The following is a 17,838-nucleotide window of genomic DNA, read 5'->3' as shown; positions in this document are numbered from 1 at the left end:
TCTCCCTCTTCTCGTCTTTCCTGTGTTGCATTTTTCTGGCCACACTGACCTCCTTGTTCAAACTGCACTTCCTACAGCCCTTCCCCGCCTAAATGTACACCTCCACATATCAGCCACACATTAATGAGGGTGTGAACGCTTTTAAAAATCCAAATGTCACAATGAGATTAGATTTAAAGGCACCTAGACAGCATGTCTGGACTTATTTTCATGTTTGTTGCTGTCCAGGTTTGCAGACCTATTTATCAGTCTGACAGGACCCTGAAGGCTGATGCGTGAACCTCTCGCCCCATGCAGGCAAAACTCCAACTCCTTCTTTCGTGTAACCTCTGCCCTGAACGCCCTCACAACACTGTCCAGAATTTCACACACTCCCTTCAATCTTTGACTCACAGACAGAGGCACCTGAGCCGTTTGGAGACCTGGAGCAGGAGTGACAAACCTCTAAGCCACAATCCACCGGCATTCGCAGAGAAACAGACAGAAAACCATACCTGTACATATTTTAGATGCCCATTAAAAGAGAATCATGTTCTGTGTTTATGATGTGTAAATTTAACACTTGTATTTTAAGAAATGTTTTGGGGAGTATTTTAAATAAACTGTACAGCAGTAATGGAAGTGACTTATGGATTTTAATTATCTGGCAGTGGCAGTGAAACATAACTGGAAGCAAAGGAATAGCTGCATAAAGAAAAAAATGACCAAACACAGAGAAAAACAAGAAATATTTAATTGAATTCAAGAAATAAATAATTGAAACATGGTCTAGTTCATTTACATAATGCCAAATCACAAATGTTGCCTCAAGATGCTTTACATTGTAGGGTTAAGACCCCCTACAATGAGATAACTCCGTTTCACCAAGCACTTGGCAACAGAGGTAAGGAAAAGCTCCCTTTTAACAGGAAGAAACTTCCAGCACAAAAAACAGCTGAAGGAGAGGAAGCTATCTGCCACGAGCAATTGGGGTGAGGGGAGGGAGAGAAGTCAAAAGACAAGCTGTGGTTGAAATATCTGATATGATAATAAAGCGATTTTGGAGGATACTAGAATAAAGTCTCTGCTGAAAAGGTGATTTTGGGACACTGAGGTATTACCTTACAAGGATTTGTGTGTGTTCATTGTTTACTTTAATACCATCCAAACTCTATCACCACAAAGGTCGGGGGAGTGGATAGCATGAAAAGAACATCCGACTCATTTAAGACATAAGAAATGTGCTTATTGTTTACAGTGAAACATAGTCTGCCATAGCCTTCAAGTACATTATTTCCAATATTATAAAGCTCTATTGTGTCATAAATATATATAATCCCAATCCAAGTCAGTGGCATGTCCAAGATTTTTATTCCTCAGCCATACAATTTTATGGATTTAGACTTTTTACTTCAGTAAAAGTTATAAAGTCACATAGATTTATTCTGCACAAGTTGTATAATCAAAAATATATTCAGAGTAAGAGAAAATTTTCTCATGATGTATATAATTTTAGAATCATTATATACATGCTGGATCATTCATTTAGGCTATGCTTATGATTTTATTCATAACTAATGAATTTTAAATGAACTTTTCACACATTTTGTGTTGTCAGACATGTGGAGCAGACACAGATCTGTGTCTTAGTCCAGGACCAAAACCTCCCCACCAACCCACCAACCAACCAACCTGTGGTTGCTACCAGCTGTCGTTTCATTCGAGCAGAAAAGGTTTGGGGCCAACGTGTCTGCACCACTGCTGTGCTGACACTAAATCAGCTGAAAACACGAGCACTTTCCTCTAATAGCAAGAGCAGGGAAATGACGGGAGGATGTTGATTGGAAATTACGAGAGGAGGAAGTGAGCCAGCACGGTGACCGCAGTGGTGGTGATGATATCAGGTTTATTGTGCTACAAAGCTTTTACCAGGAACAGTTATTAAACAAGAAAAGGAAGAAATTTCAGTCTCAAATACATCCAAAACAATCTTTAAATAATGCAATATATAAAAGGTCCTGGCACATCTCTTATTCTATATCTATTTATAATAATATAGAAAATCATTATTTATTATTGATGCATAAATTAAACATACAGAAAAAACGAAATAAACCTTCAACGTGTATAAAATGTCTTATATGTTCAAAATACAAATTGATAAATTTAATGATTGTATTACTTTCCATACACAGTCTTAACAAATAATTATAATAATATTAATAATAATAAAATGTGCATTTCAATCACTACAGCAAATGAAATTTCCAAAATTGAGATAGAGCATTTGCTATCTTAAAGAAATAAAATGATGAGGATTTTGAACAATAAATATATTGCAAATATAAATATTAAATGTCTATTTTAGGGTTTTTTTTGTAAAATATAAATTTGTAAGCACAAAACCAAACAAACAAACAACTAAATAATCCCTGGTCTTTATATATTATATTAAGCTCTCAAAGAAACTGCGTGTTGCTGGAGCCGGTGACGTAATTCGGTCCGCACTACACGAAACGATCCAATGACGGCATGATGAAGTCAGAAAAGTGGGCGGAGACAGAAAGAGGGGGCTCGAGCAGACACAATTCAGTCCCGTGAGCAGGTCACAGAAGTAAACATAAAAACAAAGCCCACGCTCCGCGCGCTCTGGTTTGTCTAATGTGTCGAGCAGTTTCCTCCGTCGTCTCACAAAGTGCCGCCGCTGTCTGTCAGTGGCTTTGACGCGGGCCGCCAGCATCCTCTCCGGCATCCACAAGTGAATGAGGAGGGCCGGTGGCCCACAGGGAGGGGTCGTTTGCTTCCAGGGCTGCCTCCTCCTGGATGGAGCAGGCAGCGATGGCCATGGGAGATGTCTCGAAAAAAGCATCGACTCGGAACCTCGCGGTGGAGAGGAAAAACCTCCTCACGGTCTGCAGGTGAGTGCATTATCCAACACGCCTTATGTTGTATATGGTAATGGACATTTTTAATGCCCTCAACGCTGCATCAGACAGTGGCCTCTCTGTGTGACTTTTATCTTTGTCAGTGCAATTTTTATCCCAGTGCTGATGGTGTGGTCGCTATGACGACACCCTTCCTGGAGCAAGGACTAGCTGGCACCCTAGGGACTTAAGGCAGGATGGCAGTATAAGATCTTTACATAAAGTCCTGCTTGGATTTTGTGATTTTGGATAGAGATTTGTTCTTCAGTAGGCTTAAACACACAAACACTGACCTGACGGTGCAGGCACATAATGATCTCTAACGATTATGGTTATGTAAAGGGACAGAGCATTTAGCCTGTAAGTCAGCAGGCATGCTTCCACTTCATCCAGCAGCAGTTGTGCTATCATTCAGCTCAATCATGCATCAGCTTCAACGTAGATAGACATCCACAGCCCACAGCACATTTAAAGCTGCTGTGACTTAAATTTGGATTTTCCCAATGCATAAAATATTTTATATAATCTAAAAGGGGTCAGTTGCCAAGGTGGACATAGGAGTGTTAGCTCACTTCAGCTCCACTGCATATTGTAGCTTCTTATATGTAAATTGAAAGCATTAAAGTCAGTAAAAAAAGGCTAAAAAAAAAAAAAGTAAGCAGGACCTCTGTGAGCCAGTGACAGGTGGATCTAGGTCAGGTCCCCGCCCTGCTGTTTGTAATACACAGGAAATGCAGGGATTGTGCTCGTTTTGAGGATAGTCAGCCATTTATTATCCAGTTGAAGCAGCTGAATGAGGCATTGTTGCATTTGGAACAATGGGGAGTGAAATCACTTGCCTCAGTGGCTTGTGATAAGATAAGCATTGTTTATAGATGTGAACGTGGCCAGTAAAACATAAAGATGGTGACTCTGCAAAACATGACCAGTATTTAGCCATAATATTTTCTCTCTGTTTACAGGAGATGGTTAATTTCCTTGTCACGGCTCACTGCATATCTTACCGTCACTGGACAAATAGCATTTGACAGGTGTTCTTGTAGAAAATAGTCCTGCTGAATTATTTAGTGTCCAGGAAAACATTTAGTGGTCACTGCTGAAGAAATAATGGTGCTTAAAATAAACTGAAAATTCTTTGCCTGTGAACTTTTATATCATTTGTGGGTGTATATTGCTGAAAATATACACCCACAAATGCACAGTGCTGGGAAAAATATTTCACTACTTCCTGATTTCTTATTTTTTGCACATTTGCCACAGTTAGATGTTTCAGATCATTGAACAAATTTTAATATTAGACAAAGATAACTTAAAAAATACAAAGTGAAATTCTAAATGATGATTTCCTTTTATTAAGGGAAAAAATGCTGTCAATTTTCAGGACATAGCTTAGCCCTATGTGAAAGTGTAATTGTGAACCTGGTTAAATCATGCATTTACTGTGATTATCCACATTTTTTGGAAAGCTGAGTTCAGTTTCGCTCACCATTGCAAGGTCTGATTACTGCATGACATGGTGAATCAAGAAATAACCTAAATATAAACATAAACCTGTCTGACAAATGGAAGCAGGCCAAAAGACCTCAAAAAGCAAAACATCTTGCCACAATCTAAAGAAACTCATGAACAGATCAGAAACAAAGTCAATGTCAGGTCACAAAAGAGCCCAGAACAACAGCTAAAGAACTTCAGGTCTCACTTGCTCCAGTTTAGGTCAGAGTTTATGATTCAACAATAAAAGAGCGACAGGGCAAACATGGCATCCATGGGAGAGTTCAAGGAGAAAACCGCTGCTGACCAAAACTAAGGCTCGTCTCACAAAACATCTTGATGATCCCCAAGACTTTTGTGGAAACATTCTGTGAGATAAAAGTTTAACTTTTTGGAAGGTTTGGGTCCTGTTACATCTGCTGTGAAACTAACATAGCCTTTCATGAAAAGAGTAACAACAGCCAAGCATGGTGGTGGTAGCGTGATGGTCTGGGGCTGCTTTGCTGCTTCAGGACTTGGACGACTTGCTGTAATTGATGGAACCATGAATTCTGCTCTCTACCAGAAAATCCTGAAAGAGAATGTCTGAATGACTCAAAAACAAAACAAAACAAAAAAAGAAGAAAAAAAGGAGGTTTTTGGAGTGGCCTAAAATAATCCAGACTTAAATGTGAGATGCTTTGGCATGACCTTAAACAGACCTTTGATGCTGGAAATCCGTCCACAGCAATGTGAAATACTCATTTCCCGATATCACAAACTTATGCTGTTTGTGTCATGGTCCGGAGTCTGTGGACTCCTCGTTTATGTTTAAATTTATTAATATTCTGTGGTTTTGTTTATTTTGGGTTGTTTGTGATTATCCCTAGTGTTGTGTGTCCTCTGTGCTCTCCTGTTCCACGTTTCAAGTTCCTATGTTCTGTCTCCTAGTCTGTTAAGTTTGCCTGTTTAGAGATTTATCGGTGTGTTTCCTGTTTTATTGTGAAGGTCCATGTCTCTTGTCAGTGTTTCTAATTTCGCTTCCCCTTGTCTTGTTATGTCCAATTAATCCCAGCCGTGTCTCCCTCCTGTCTCCCATTCCCTGATTGCCCTGTGTGTATTTAAGCCCTGTGTTTTCTCGTGTGCGTTGCTGGATCGTCTGTGTATCTCCCCGCGTGTTCCTGTGTTATCTCCCCGGGTCTCCAGTTAACACGGCTTTCCCCGCTAGCCGTGACAGTTTGCAGTTTTTGCTACCAAGTGTGGAACAACCAGTTATTAGGTTTAGAAGGCTACACCACATTATTGAAACGTTGAACTGTAAACGTTACAGCTACAAAACATTAGCTGTGTAAACTTCAAATATCTGCTCGGTTTATCAAGACATTGTGGTGGACCACTAGAGGGCTCCACTCACACCCAGTGTATAGGAAGTGTGTTCCTGTGTTTTGTGGTGCGATATGCGCAGTTGATGTTGGAGACGAATAAAGAAGGAGTGAGAACTGAGAGCTCTGTGTCGTTGATGCTTACCTCCACATTGGTGACCCCTGACTCGAGCATGCAACGGGCCGCAGATAACGCAGACTCCGCTATGGATGCATCAGCGGCCTCCGCCTCCTGTTGCAGCTATGTTCGCTGTGGCGCTGAAACTGCCGGACTTTTGGCTCCATGACCCCCCGTCATGGTTTGTACACGTGGAGGCTCAGTTCGCCCTTCGCGGCATCTCGGCTGACGACCCGAAGTATCACCATGTGGTGGCCTCGCTCGACCCGCTGGCCACCCGTCGCGCGATGACGCTCCTCCGGGACCCACCCGCCCAAGGGAAATACGCCGCCCTCAAGGAGCTGCTTCTTCGGCGCTATGCCCTCTCCGACGCTGAACGAGCCGAAAAGCTCCTCAACCTGTCAGGCTTGGGTGGCGGTACCGCGCTCGAGCTCATGGAGAACATGCTATCGTTGCTCGGGCCGGATGACGGTAGTTTCCTCTTCGCCCACCTCTTCCTGCGCCAACTACCGGCCGCCGTGAGAGCTGTCCTCGCAAACTCCCCGCTTCTGCCTGCGAAGGATTATCGCTCCCTGGCTGAAGAAGCGGATCGCATTCTCCTGGCTAGCCGCACTTTCGACGTTCACGCCCTGGCTACGGACTCGCCGGCGGCACCTTCCACGCCTCCACCTGCCTCCCCCTGCCTCCCCCGGAGCATCCGCCCCCTTGCTGACAGCAGGGATTGCTACACGCCAGCACCGCGGAAAGAGCATCTGTTTCTACCATCAGCGTTTTGGCGACAGAGCGCGTCGCTGCCTGCCGCCTTGCGCTTTCACGGCCCAGGGAAACGGACCCGCCAGTGCGCCGTAGCAGCCGCGACCGCTGGCAATACAGAAAGGCTGCTCTCTCGTTTTCTTCGCTACCCTGTTTTACTCGGGCCGCCGAGCCCCTGATTCGGGCTAATGTAGTGACCTCCGGGGATGCTTTTCAGCGTTTGCTTTTAGAGTTTCCATCGCTGTCTGTCCCTAATTTCTCTAGCACGGTAACGAAGCATGGGGTTGAGCATTATATTCCCACGGTCGGGCCCCCGGTGTTCGCGCGCGCGCGCCGCCTCAACCCCGCTAAACTGTCCGTCGCTCGGGAAGAGTTTGCAGCCATGGAGCGCCTTGGCATTGTACAGCGTTCGAACAGTGCATGGGCCTCTCCGCTTCACATGGTGCCCAAATCGGACGGTCGGTGGCGGCCATGCGGAGATTTCCGCCGTTTAAATAATGCCACGGAGAATGACCGTTACCCCATCCCCCACATTCAGGATTTTTCTGCCAATCTCGCCGGAACGTCGATTTTTTCTAAAATTGACTTGGTGCGGGGGTATCACCAAGTTCCCGTGCGCGCCGAAGACGTTCCTAAAACCGCTGTCATTACCCCCTTCGGCTTGTTCGAGTTTTTGTGCATGCCGTTTGGCCTGAAAGGTGCCGCCCAGACCTTTCAGCGGCTGATGGACTCCGTTTTGCGTGGGCTGCCGTTTGTTTTTGTTTATCTGGACGATATATTGGTGGCCAGCTGCTCAGCGAGCCAGCACGAGTCCCATCTGCGCCAGGTTTTCCAGCGTTTGGCAGCGCACGGCCTGATCATCAACCCTTCCAAGTGCCAGTTTGGGTTGCCTGTTCTGGATTTCCTCGGGCACCGCATTTCCGCTGAAGGTGTGGTTCCGTTGCCCGACAGAGTCCAGGCCGTTTCGGCTTTTCCGCGTCCCACGTTGGTTAAAGCATTGCAGGAGTTCTTGGGGATGATAAATTTTTACAACCGCTTTCTCCCCAGAGCTGCCCACCTGCTACAGCCACTCTATGCTGCCTTAAAAGGTAAAACGGCCAAAGATCCGGTTGACTGGCTGCCGGAACGCGTCCATGCGTTTTCCGCAGCCAAGTCTGCGCTGGCTGACGCCGCCCTGCTGGCCCACCCTCTTCCGTCGGCGGAGATCGCGTTGACCACCGACGCGTCCGACGTGGCAGTGGGTGGGGTGTTGGAACAGCGGGTTTCAGGTCTCTGGCAACCGCTCGCCTTTTTCAGTCGTACGCTCCGGGATGCTGAACGCAAGTACGGTGTTTTTGACAGGTAGTTGCTGGCCCTACACCTCACGACACGACATTTTCGTTTTTTCCTCGAGGGTCGCAACTTTACTGCGTACGTTGACCACAAACCTTTGACGTTTGCGATGTCCAAGGTCTCTGACCCATGGAGCGCACACCAGCAGCGCCAGTTGGCGGCCATTTCAGAATTTACCACAGACATTCAGCATGTGGCTGGTAAGTCCAATCACGTCGCTGACTGTCTCTCACGTGTGTTGGTTTCTCCGGTGTATGTCGGCGTCTACTACGCTGCCATGGCCGCCGAGCAACGTGCTGACCCGGACGTCCTTGCCCTCCGGTCAACAAAAACGGGCCTCATGCTGGAGGACACCCTGGTGTGGGATGGCGGTCCGCACCTTCTTTGCGACGTTTCCACCGGCCGCCCCCGCCCGGTGGTTCCCCTTTCGTGGCGTCGTCGTGTTTTTGACTCGGTGCATGCCCTCTCTCATCCCGGCGTCCGGGCCTCGGTCAAGCTGGTCAGCGCCAGGTTTGTTTGGCCGGGCCTTCGCAAGACGGTGAAAGAATGGGCGGCGGTTTGTATCCCATGCCAATGCTCGAAAATCCACCGGCACACACAGGCACCCCTGGAACCTTTCCGTGTCCCGGGTAGGTGTTTCGATCACGTTCATGTGGACCTGGTTGGTCCCTTGCCGCAGTCACAGGGTTTCACGCACCTTTTGACTGTGGTGGACCGCACGACTAGGTGGCCGGAGGCAGTACCCCTGGCGTCCACGACAGCGGTGACGGTGGCCAGGGCATTTTTGTCAACGTGGGTTTCACGTTTCGGTCCCCCTGCTGACATTACCTCGGACAGGGGCCCCCAGTTTGTTTCTGAGCTTTGGTCTGCTATGGCTGACGGCCTGGGGGTCAAGGTCCACCGCACCACAGCATACCACAGCTAATGGGATGTGCGAACGGTTTCACTGGTCACTTAAGGCCGCGCTCCGGGCTTCCGTAACAAGTGGCGACTGGGTCGACCGTCTTCCGTGGGTTTTGCTGGGATTGCATAGCGCGGTTAAAGAAGACCTCGGGGTTTCCCCGGCTGAACTGGTCCTCGGCCAGCCTCTCCGAGTCCCCGGGGAATTCTTACCTGAGCCCTCCCCCATGTTTCGATACCTCTTTGTTGCCTTTTCGCCCCCCAAGAGACTCATTTCCTGTTCCTGGTCCTGTGCACCACTGCCTGCCTGACACTTTTGTTCCGAGTTCGTTGGAGTCTGCTCGTTTCGTTTTCGTCAGGCACGATGCCCATAGGACTCCGCTGCGTCCACCATATGACGGGCCATACAGGGTTCTTAAACCAGGCGACAAACATTTCATTTTAGACTTTGGCGGTCGGCAGGAGGTTGTCTCTGTTGACAGACTTAAGCCTGCACATGTTATGCAAGAGGATCAGGTGGTCCCGGCCCAGGCCCCTCGCCATGGCCGCCCACCTGCCACCGGGCTGATGGATTCTGTTTTTTCCCCCAGGAGCGTCCCAAAATCAACGGAGTCCGAGTCGTCTGCAGCTTTTTCTGACCGCCAGTGCCAGCCTCGCTCCCGGGCTGGGTTGCCCTCTGTCAGTTCCCCACCCCCCCGGTTCAGCCGTTCCGGCCGTTTGCTTAAGCCCCGGGTCCTGGACTAGTTCTGCTGGGTGTTTGGGGGGGGGGGGCATGTGTGGTGGACCACTAGAGGGCTCCACTCACACCCAGTGTATAGGAAGTGTGTTCCTGTGTTTTGTGGCGCGATATGCGCAGTTGATGTTGGAGACGAATAAAGAAGGAGTGAGAACTGAGAGCTCTGTGTCGTTGATGCTTACCTCCACAACATCACATATTTGCAAAAGGGCACGGACGTTTTCACAGATGTCTGTTACCCACTAGAGCCGTCGAGAACACCAAACTCCCGCCACATTTTCAGACCCCGCGTGGTCTTTCGCTACTCAGGTTAAACATATAAGTCACTTAGATAATGTAAAAATACTATTGTTTGGCTTTTTTCAGTGTTTTATTTGTTCAGAATTTGAAGGACCCGGCCCACATAGACCATGATGGCCGGGTTCTTCGAAGGCTGTGGCCTAGGAGTTGGGACACAGCAACTGTTATGCTAATGCTAATGCTATTGTTAATGCTAATTAGCATTAGCAGCAAAAAGCAGCTAGCTAATATCTGTAATATCTTGTTCCCTTGAGTTTTAATAACCCTCTATTTTCTCCGAAGTCTTTGTTTTTACAGTGTAATGAAATAAGAAACAAGCTCAATGTACAAGAATCAAAATTAAAACAGGATAATAGGGTAAAGTGGATTAAAGTAGTTGCATGCCATGGAGACTAGATGATGCGGATAAGTGACCAGTGACTCAGCTAAAAGTTTTCCCTATACATCACCACAGTTATCAAGATTTACAGCCAAAATTTACATGCAAGTAGGATATTTATGAAATTATGGACAAAATCTTGCCAATTGAGTTATGATTATTATCATTATTGAGTTACGTCTCTCTGAACTAATTTTATTTGTTCAAATCTTCAACACACACAAAAGTTAAAGGGTTTTCACAGGAAGATCCTGGAAGTCAGGAATGTATTACGGGAGACTTATGTCATCAGCTGAAATTATCTAGTACAAAGGAAGTTGTTGGAGTTTCCTGAAAGTGCTCGATGAACATATTCCTCACAGTAAAAGGATGACATCAGACTGAAGTGTAGAAATGAGACTCTGCAGGAAATGGAAGGTACATTGTCAGAGATCACATAATTACATCCACACTCAAATGGGATAGAGATACGCTTGTACAATTTCAAATAGTTGAACTCTGTGCTCTAACCCTGATTATTATTACAGGAAATCAGATTAGTAATGGTTGATTGATTGATGACGCAGTCCTGATACTACAACCTAAGGAATATTGCGGGAATTCGATCAATATTGAGTTTTAGTGACACTCTGACTATTTTGCTTTTTATGCTTTTAGTTCCTCTTTGTTAGACTGCTGTAATGGTCTTTTAACAGATATCAATCAGAAAGCATGAAATAGACCTCAGACTGTGCAAAATCAGCTGCCAGATTGTTACCAGAACCTTGAAAACTGAACACATCTTACCCCAGTGTTGATGACTCTACACTGGCTGTGCATTTCTCTAGGAATTGATTTTAAGATTTTACTTATTACATTTAAAGTCCTTCATTGCCCAGCATCAAAATATACACTCAAACTGCAGTTCTTCTACCAACCAGTGCTCAGCTGAGATCCTTGGTCTGAAACCCATTAACAGTTCCCACCTCACATGTAAAGACACAAGTCGATTGAGCGTTTGAATGTTTGCTGTTGGGGCTCCTCGATTGTGGAATGACCTGCCTGAGAAAATTCAGCTCACCTCATCAGTGTCTTCTTTTAAGATTCACCTTATTTTATTTTGATGTTACATTTAAGTCTTGTGTTTTAATTGATATGTAAATTCCATCCATCGATCTATCCATTGTCTTCCACTTATCCGGGGCCGGGTCGCAGGGGCAGCAAACTAAGCAGAGAAGCCTGGACCTCCTTCTTCCCGGCCACCTCCTCTAGCTTGTCCAGGAGAACACCAAGGCGTTCCCAGGCCAGCCAAGAGATGTAATCTCTCTAGCATATCCTGGGTCTACCCCAGGGTCTCCTCCTGGTGGGACATGCCCAGAACACCTCACCTTGGAGGCACCCAGGAAGCATCCTTGTCAGATGCCTACACCTACACTGGCTCCTTTTGATGTGGAGGAGTAGCAGCTTTAGTCCCAGATGGCTAAACTTCTCACCCTATCTCTAAGGAAGAGGGCAACCACCCTTCAGTGAAAGCTCATTTCCACAACTTTTATCTGTGATCTCATTCTTTCGGTCACTACCCAGAGGTCATGACCAGGTGAGGGTGGGGACATAGGTCGACCAGTAAATCGAGAGCTTCTTTTTTACGCTCAGCTCTCTTTTCACCACTACGGACCAGTACAGTGTCCACTGATATGTTCATTGTTTTGTATAATCTCCTCCTTGTTTGTTCTGTTATTCTGTGTTTCTGGGAAGTACTCTGTAACTCTAGTTTTGATAAGTGCTGTAAAAATAAACTATTATTAAGCTGTATCATACATAATTACTTTATGCCCTGCCCTAACAAGCTAACACCACCCAGATATTTTGCTTTTATGAGTTTCATTGACCTTTGTTAATCGTACAGTTCAGATTACAGCATACGAGTTTTGAACAAGGAAACCTAGGATATTTATGAAGACAAGTTATCTCTCTTATCTGCCATTATCTACATTTAGACCCTTGTGTACAAAACCCAACTTGTACATTAACTTGTGGTATATCTGAAAGATTACGTGTTGACAGAATAGGACAACGTGGAGTATTTTGTTCAGTAAGGTCAGTCTGACACCGAGATCAGAGTCTTAAAATATTCCCATTGTTCCCATTTTACCATTCACTGATCACACAAGTACATCACATTTATGACACCGGACCCAAAAATTCACATAACAACATAAATTTAACCATTTTTCTTCAAATATAGAAAGTAACTTTCTTACATATTAAATTGTTATCATACAGAGACAAGAGTTCAGCTTCCTATAAAAACGGCACAGAGCTCTGTAGTCTGGGGAGAATTGTGTGATTTTTCAGTGCTTACTATTTACTCTATATTCTGCCAAATTAAGCAAGCAATTTGGCAGAATTCTTATCATCTCCTGTTTTCTCTACACTGATCCAAGGATCCATCCCATGTCATCTGGAACAGCCATCACAAATTTTTGAACACAGAAATATAAACGTAGAGCGCAATACTATACATAATCTGCTCATGTACATTCTTTAAATCTGTGCATATCCCTGTAATTTGTGTTTATGATATTAGAAAAATCATGTAAGAAAATGAATAGTCATTCTAATTGTATTAAAAATGTTCAGTCTGTTTTTTAGGGTTAAACCTAAGAGCTAACTAAATGTATCACAGTGGCAGAACATTGTGTTCTTTCGTGACTGCATCCTTAAACAGACTTGTGTGGTTTATCAAGTGTGATTCACAAATGTTTAGCAATAGTCTGATGTACGACATGTTCTGCCTACTGTAAACTGAAACAAAGACAGCGGTAACCCATCAGCGTTTTTCCTGATTAATCTTTTCCCTCTATGCTCGAATAAGTGCTCGAATAAGTGCTCGCCTCGCTCCTCTCCACCACACACAGGTTTTCAGTTAAGACCCTGCTGGAGAAATACACGGCCGATCCCATCGATGATTCATCAGAAGAGTTTGTCAATTTCGCCGCCATCCTTGAACACATCCTCAGCCACCGTTTCAAAGGTACTAAACTGAGGAGATAACATACTGGGGCTTAACGTCCTGTTGAATCAAGGCTCTTACAGTGTTTACTGAAACTTTTCTGTCCTGTTTAGCAGCTTCGGCAAGCAGAACCATGTTGTTTTATTATTCGCAGTAATATATGTGTAGTGTAACAACGTGTTTTTCAGTGCTTACTAAAACTAATGCACTTCACATGCTTGTTGTGTCAGGCTCTAGTAGCTGGTTCGATGGTCAGAGGAGTTACTGGGACTACATCCGCCTGGCGTGTGCTAAAGTCCCCAACAGCTGCATTAGCAGCATTGAGAGCATGGAAAACATCAGCACCTCACGAGCCAAGGCAAGACCAGCATACGATGACAAAAAAATTACAAATAAATAAGAATATGTAGTTTTTTTGGGACTAATTTAGAAGTCATTTTTGTGACTCTCCAAACTAAATTCTTTAGTTTTGGTGTTCCTTTCAGGGCCGAGCCTGGATGAGAGTAGCTCTGATGGAGAAGAGGCTATCTGAATACATCGCCACTGCTCTGAGGGACAGCAGGACAACCAAGTTAGCACCTCTCTATATAACAAAAATCACTTGATCCTCGTACAAACATGTTCCCACCTAACTGCACTTGTCTTTGTGCTTTAGGAGGTTCTATGCAGAGGGAGCCATCATGTTAAGAGAAGAAGCTACAGTGCTAACAGGGATGCTAATAGGTCTTGGAGCTATAGACTTTAGGTGGGGCGTCCTGACTTTTAGGTATCAGACTGATACTTTTAAAATCCTTATGTATGTATAAAGTTTCTAATTTCTGATTGGTTTGTCTCCCTCAGCTTCTGTTTAAAAGGGGAGGCCCTGGATGGGAAATCTCCTGCGGTGATTGACTATACTCCATACTTAAAATTTACACAAAGGTACACCAACCTTCATGTATTTCAGAGACACTTTGAAAGTTACAGAAACCCCACTGCACAGCCCATTCAAAGTCAATAAGATACTGATACTGGCTGCTTGTGTCACAGCTACGATTACCTGAGCGATGACGATGATCGGCAGAGTGTTGACAGCAGCGCGAGTGACGACAGCGTCCCTGAACATCCTTACATCCCCCTGGTCACAGACGAGGAGAGCTGGAGCACAAAGTGTCGCAAGATGGAGCAGAGGTTCAAGATTGTCAATGCACAAAAGGTGGGCGGGCAAACATGATGTGTTTCTATCGCTGTTGTTTGATCTAAATCTAAGGTTAATAAATGCAGATAAATACGTTCATCGTTTCATGACTCTATTAATCTGTCAGTTAATAACAAAGATTATACTGTGGAATCATTTCTACATTACTATGACCGTTCACAGATGGTTGATGTCTAATATGAGTATCCGAGGGTGAATGTGTTTTTTCAATTTTGGCTCAGTCTGAATGTGTGTTGTCAGGGTTACCTGGAGGAGCTTGTGCGTCTGCGTGAGTCGCAGCTGAAGAACACAGAGATGGAGAACAAGAGGCTAAAGGCCCGGCTGGAGGAGCTGCAGACCCAGAGCCAACAGGAGAAAAGGGAACTGGAGGCCATTGTCTTGGAGCTTCAGGAGCAACTGTGAGTGAAACACACAGATGGCTAGCATGTTTAAGCAAATAGCTTTAACACAAGGCCAGCTTAACTGATGAGCACTCTTCACTGCAGAGTACCGTGGACTGTGTTTGCTTTTCACTGGTTCTATTGTTGGGACTTATGTTTTACCCTCACATGTCTCAGGACAAGCTTAATTCCGTGTGACTCCAACCACTTGGCGAAAAACCTCTCAATCCCACTCGTCAACCAGTGGCCAACGCTCGAGCCATTCGACAGCCAAGAGGACGTGAAGCTGTTTCGCAGGTTTGCTACAGGCAGCATGGTTACTTTGTCTCGTTGTTGCAATTTGACAGTATACACAAACTCTGTAATAACAATAATATACACCAGCCAGTCGCATTTTTAAGTTACACCTTGCTAGTACTGGCTGGGACTCCCTTTTGTCTTCAGAACTGCTTCAGTTCTTCACAGCATGGAATCGAAAAGTCCATCTGCTTCAAGGTTAGACACGTTGTTCTCTTTTTCTCCTTAAACTCTACAGATGAGGAAATACATCAGAGGACGATATTCAAACGTCTATCGTTCCATGTTATAGGCTATCGTTTATTTGTTTTAATTGACGGTTTGCAATAGTCACCATGGCAACACAGAAGGACTAACCAAAACAAATCGAGGAGCTCATTCCTAAACAGGCAGCTACTTCTGTAGCTGCAACAACAGATACGTGGACGAGCCGAACAACATTCTTGTATGCGCTTAACGGTGCACTTCCTCCGAGACTGGACACTCTGCAGTAGATGTTTGCAGACAGGCTGGTTTCCATACAGGAACAGGAGTGATACCCGGTGACCTCAGGGAAGCTCTTGCGTGACTGTGAGGTCATCTAGTTAGTATCGCTATTGGATAACACTGCGTAAGGCCCATATTTATTTCATTTTTAATTATTTGATTTAAATGTGAAAAATAAATAGTACTTTTGATGGACAGATTATATAAACTATTCACTAAATTTACAGAAAATGCACTATATTGTGGTATATATCATCAGTTGTGTGGGAAAATCCCAGCAGATCAGCAGTTTATGAAATACTCTGGCATCAGGTGTGCCACGTTCAAAGTTTGACCTCCCAGCCCATTGTTCCCTTAGTGGGCTGGTTTCAGTCATTATGCAAATGTACTGTTTATAAGATTGGGGAAACCTGCAGTCAGCTGAAATTGAAGAAGTCACTTGGATGAGTGACGAAACGTTTCTCCCACTGAAAACGCTACGTTCAGATGAACAGAATCAACCTTTGGAGACGTTCAAAGTAATTTAAATCACCTTTCTTCCTCATTCTTGTTCTCAGTTTGAACTTCAGCACATTGTTTTGATCATGTGTACATGCTAAATTGCATTCACTTGCTGCCATTTGACTGGTTTATAAAATAATTGTGTTGATTAGCAGTGCACCTAATGAAGTGGCTGGTGGGTGTATAATATTGTTCCATCAAAGATCAGACAGCACTTAGCAGTTTGTGTAAATCACAAGCAAAAATCAGATGGCGTAGTTATGTCCATGTAAACCTGTATAGAAAACATTTTAATTTTTTAATTCAAAATTTGAACCTACATTTGAGCCATATATAAACATTTGCCTTGTTTTCTCTTTCAGGAGGAGTTTTCCGAGCACAGAGCTGCTGTCAGTGGAGGTCAGCCTGGATTCTGACTCTCAGAGGACTCATGAGAAACAGAATGGGAGGGCCTGGTGCACAGGTGACAGCTCAGACACACAAGCGATTAAACATGTGTGTACAGTTAAACTGACCCTCCCGTTCTATGTTTGTCCCACCCTCCCAGAAAAGGACTATACCCCCTCCATGATGGGCCTGTGTGGGTCCTTGGCGTCCTTCCCAAGCTGCAAATCTCTGACTAGCCTGAAGTCCAGCGAGTGCCTGGTCAACATCAGCACAGAGAACAGTCCTGCCCTCTCTCCCAGCTAGGGGGCACCAAAGAAACACTGCCAAGAATCATTAAGACGCTCCGGCGTGAAAATAAAACGACTGTTCTCGGTGGGCGGACAGATGCTTGACAGACTTGAGTCCCTTTACTTTTAAAACCCAGCACTCTCTCAGCTTATACCTGTTGTGGAAGAGCAGCCTGCACGCTCTCTGGGCCTGTGCAGCAAAGATACAGGAACAAGCTGCCGCACTGCCTCATGGCCTCCTACAGCGTCATTGCCTTTCATTGTCGTGACATCATTAAGCCTCCTGCACTGTAAAGCAGCTGGTTTAGGTCTGACCCTCCTTCACTTACAGTCACCCATCTGAACCGGCCACCTTCATCGAAGCTCGCTGTAGGGTCGTTCTGTGTGTCGCTGTCCTTTTGTCTGTGTCTTATCGATCTGTCAGCCTATCTTACTCTGCCCGTTGAATAACACTCACAAGATGGGTGAGCTGCTATAACCTTATGGAGAAACAGCCCTATTATATACTGTTACAGGAGCATGAAAAGATTTTAGAACAGAAGCTTTTAATGTGGCGAGTCAGATGGTTTATGATGAAGATTATTTAAAAAAATAAATAACAGAAGCTACTTTATGATATTAAAATCAATGACAGTTTAGACCTTATTCAATCATACGCTAGGTTAGACACACAGGCTACAGAGGATTGTGGAGATGCCACAGTGTGAACATTTAAAAAATAAAACAGAAATCTGTTGCATACAAACGCAGAGTTTATTGTGACTATGCAGAATGAGTGTTGTCCTTGTCTTTTTCTACAAACCTAGCTTGATAGAATAGTTTGAGCAGGAGAGAAATAGTGAATGTGCAACATGCGTATGCCATTTTTTTTCTTTCTGTGAGCTTTCCTTTTCTGTTACAGTTACGTCCATGACATACTCACCTGTGTCAGTCACACATGTGTAAATTGCTTTTTAATGCGGCGTTTTTGAGAGTTGGGAAACGTTTAAAACTGCAATAAAACTGCCTTTTTTTGAAACATTAAATGTGCTTATGTA

General features: G+C 44.7%; 1 protein-coding gene across 1 annotated transcript; it reads left to right on the top strand.

The window, feature by feature from the left end:
* Positions 1–2,515: 2,515 nt before the first annotated feature.
* Positions 2,516–17,826, top strand: rundc3ab (RUN domain containing 3Ab). The gene is made up of 11 exons (XM_084937740.1): positions 2,516–2,897; positions 13,171–13,286; positions 13,496–13,623; positions 13,751–13,836; positions 13,921–14,010; positions 14,106–14,186; positions 14,295–14,460; positions 14,704–14,861; positions 15,021–15,140; positions 16,490–16,590; positions 16,675–17,826. The coding sequence occupies exons 1-11, from the start codon at positions 2,803–2,805 to the stop codon at positions 16,815–16,817; spliced, it is 1,284 nt and encodes a 427-aa protein (XP_084793866.1). The 5' UTR covers positions 2,516–2,802; the 3' UTR covers positions 16,818–17,826.
* The last annotated feature ends 12 nt before the right edge of the window (positions 17,827–17,838 follow it).

This window comes from Perissodus microlepis, chromosome 8 (genome assembly GCF_051167445.1).
Source record: "Perissodus microlepis isolate ML-2025 ecotype Zambia chromosome 8, ASM5116744v1, whole genome shotgun sequence".
Classification (NCBI taxonomy): Eukaryota; Metazoa; Chordata; class Actinopteri; order Cichliformes; family Cichlidae; genus Perissodus; species Perissodus microlepis.
Note: the sequence above shows the minus strand (reverse complement) of the source record. Positions and strands in the feature narration are given on the sequence as shown.

What these genes read in the sequence shown, in the direction of transcription:
- rundc3ab (XM_084937740.1), top strand. Translation starts at nt 2,803, where the DNA reads ATGGAGCAGGCAGCGATGGCCATGGGAGATGTCTCGAAAAAAGCATCG. An exon ending in AACCTCCTCACGGTCTGCAG is followed by an intron (nt 2,898 to 13,170) that starts GTGAGTGCATTA and finishes CACCACACACAG; the next exon opens with GTTTTCAGTTAAGACCCTGC. An exon ending in TCAGCACCTCACGAGCCAAG is followed by an intron (nt 13,624 to 13,750) that starts GCAAGACCAGCA and finishes TGTTCCTTTCAG; the next exon opens with GGCCGAGCCTGGATGAGAGT.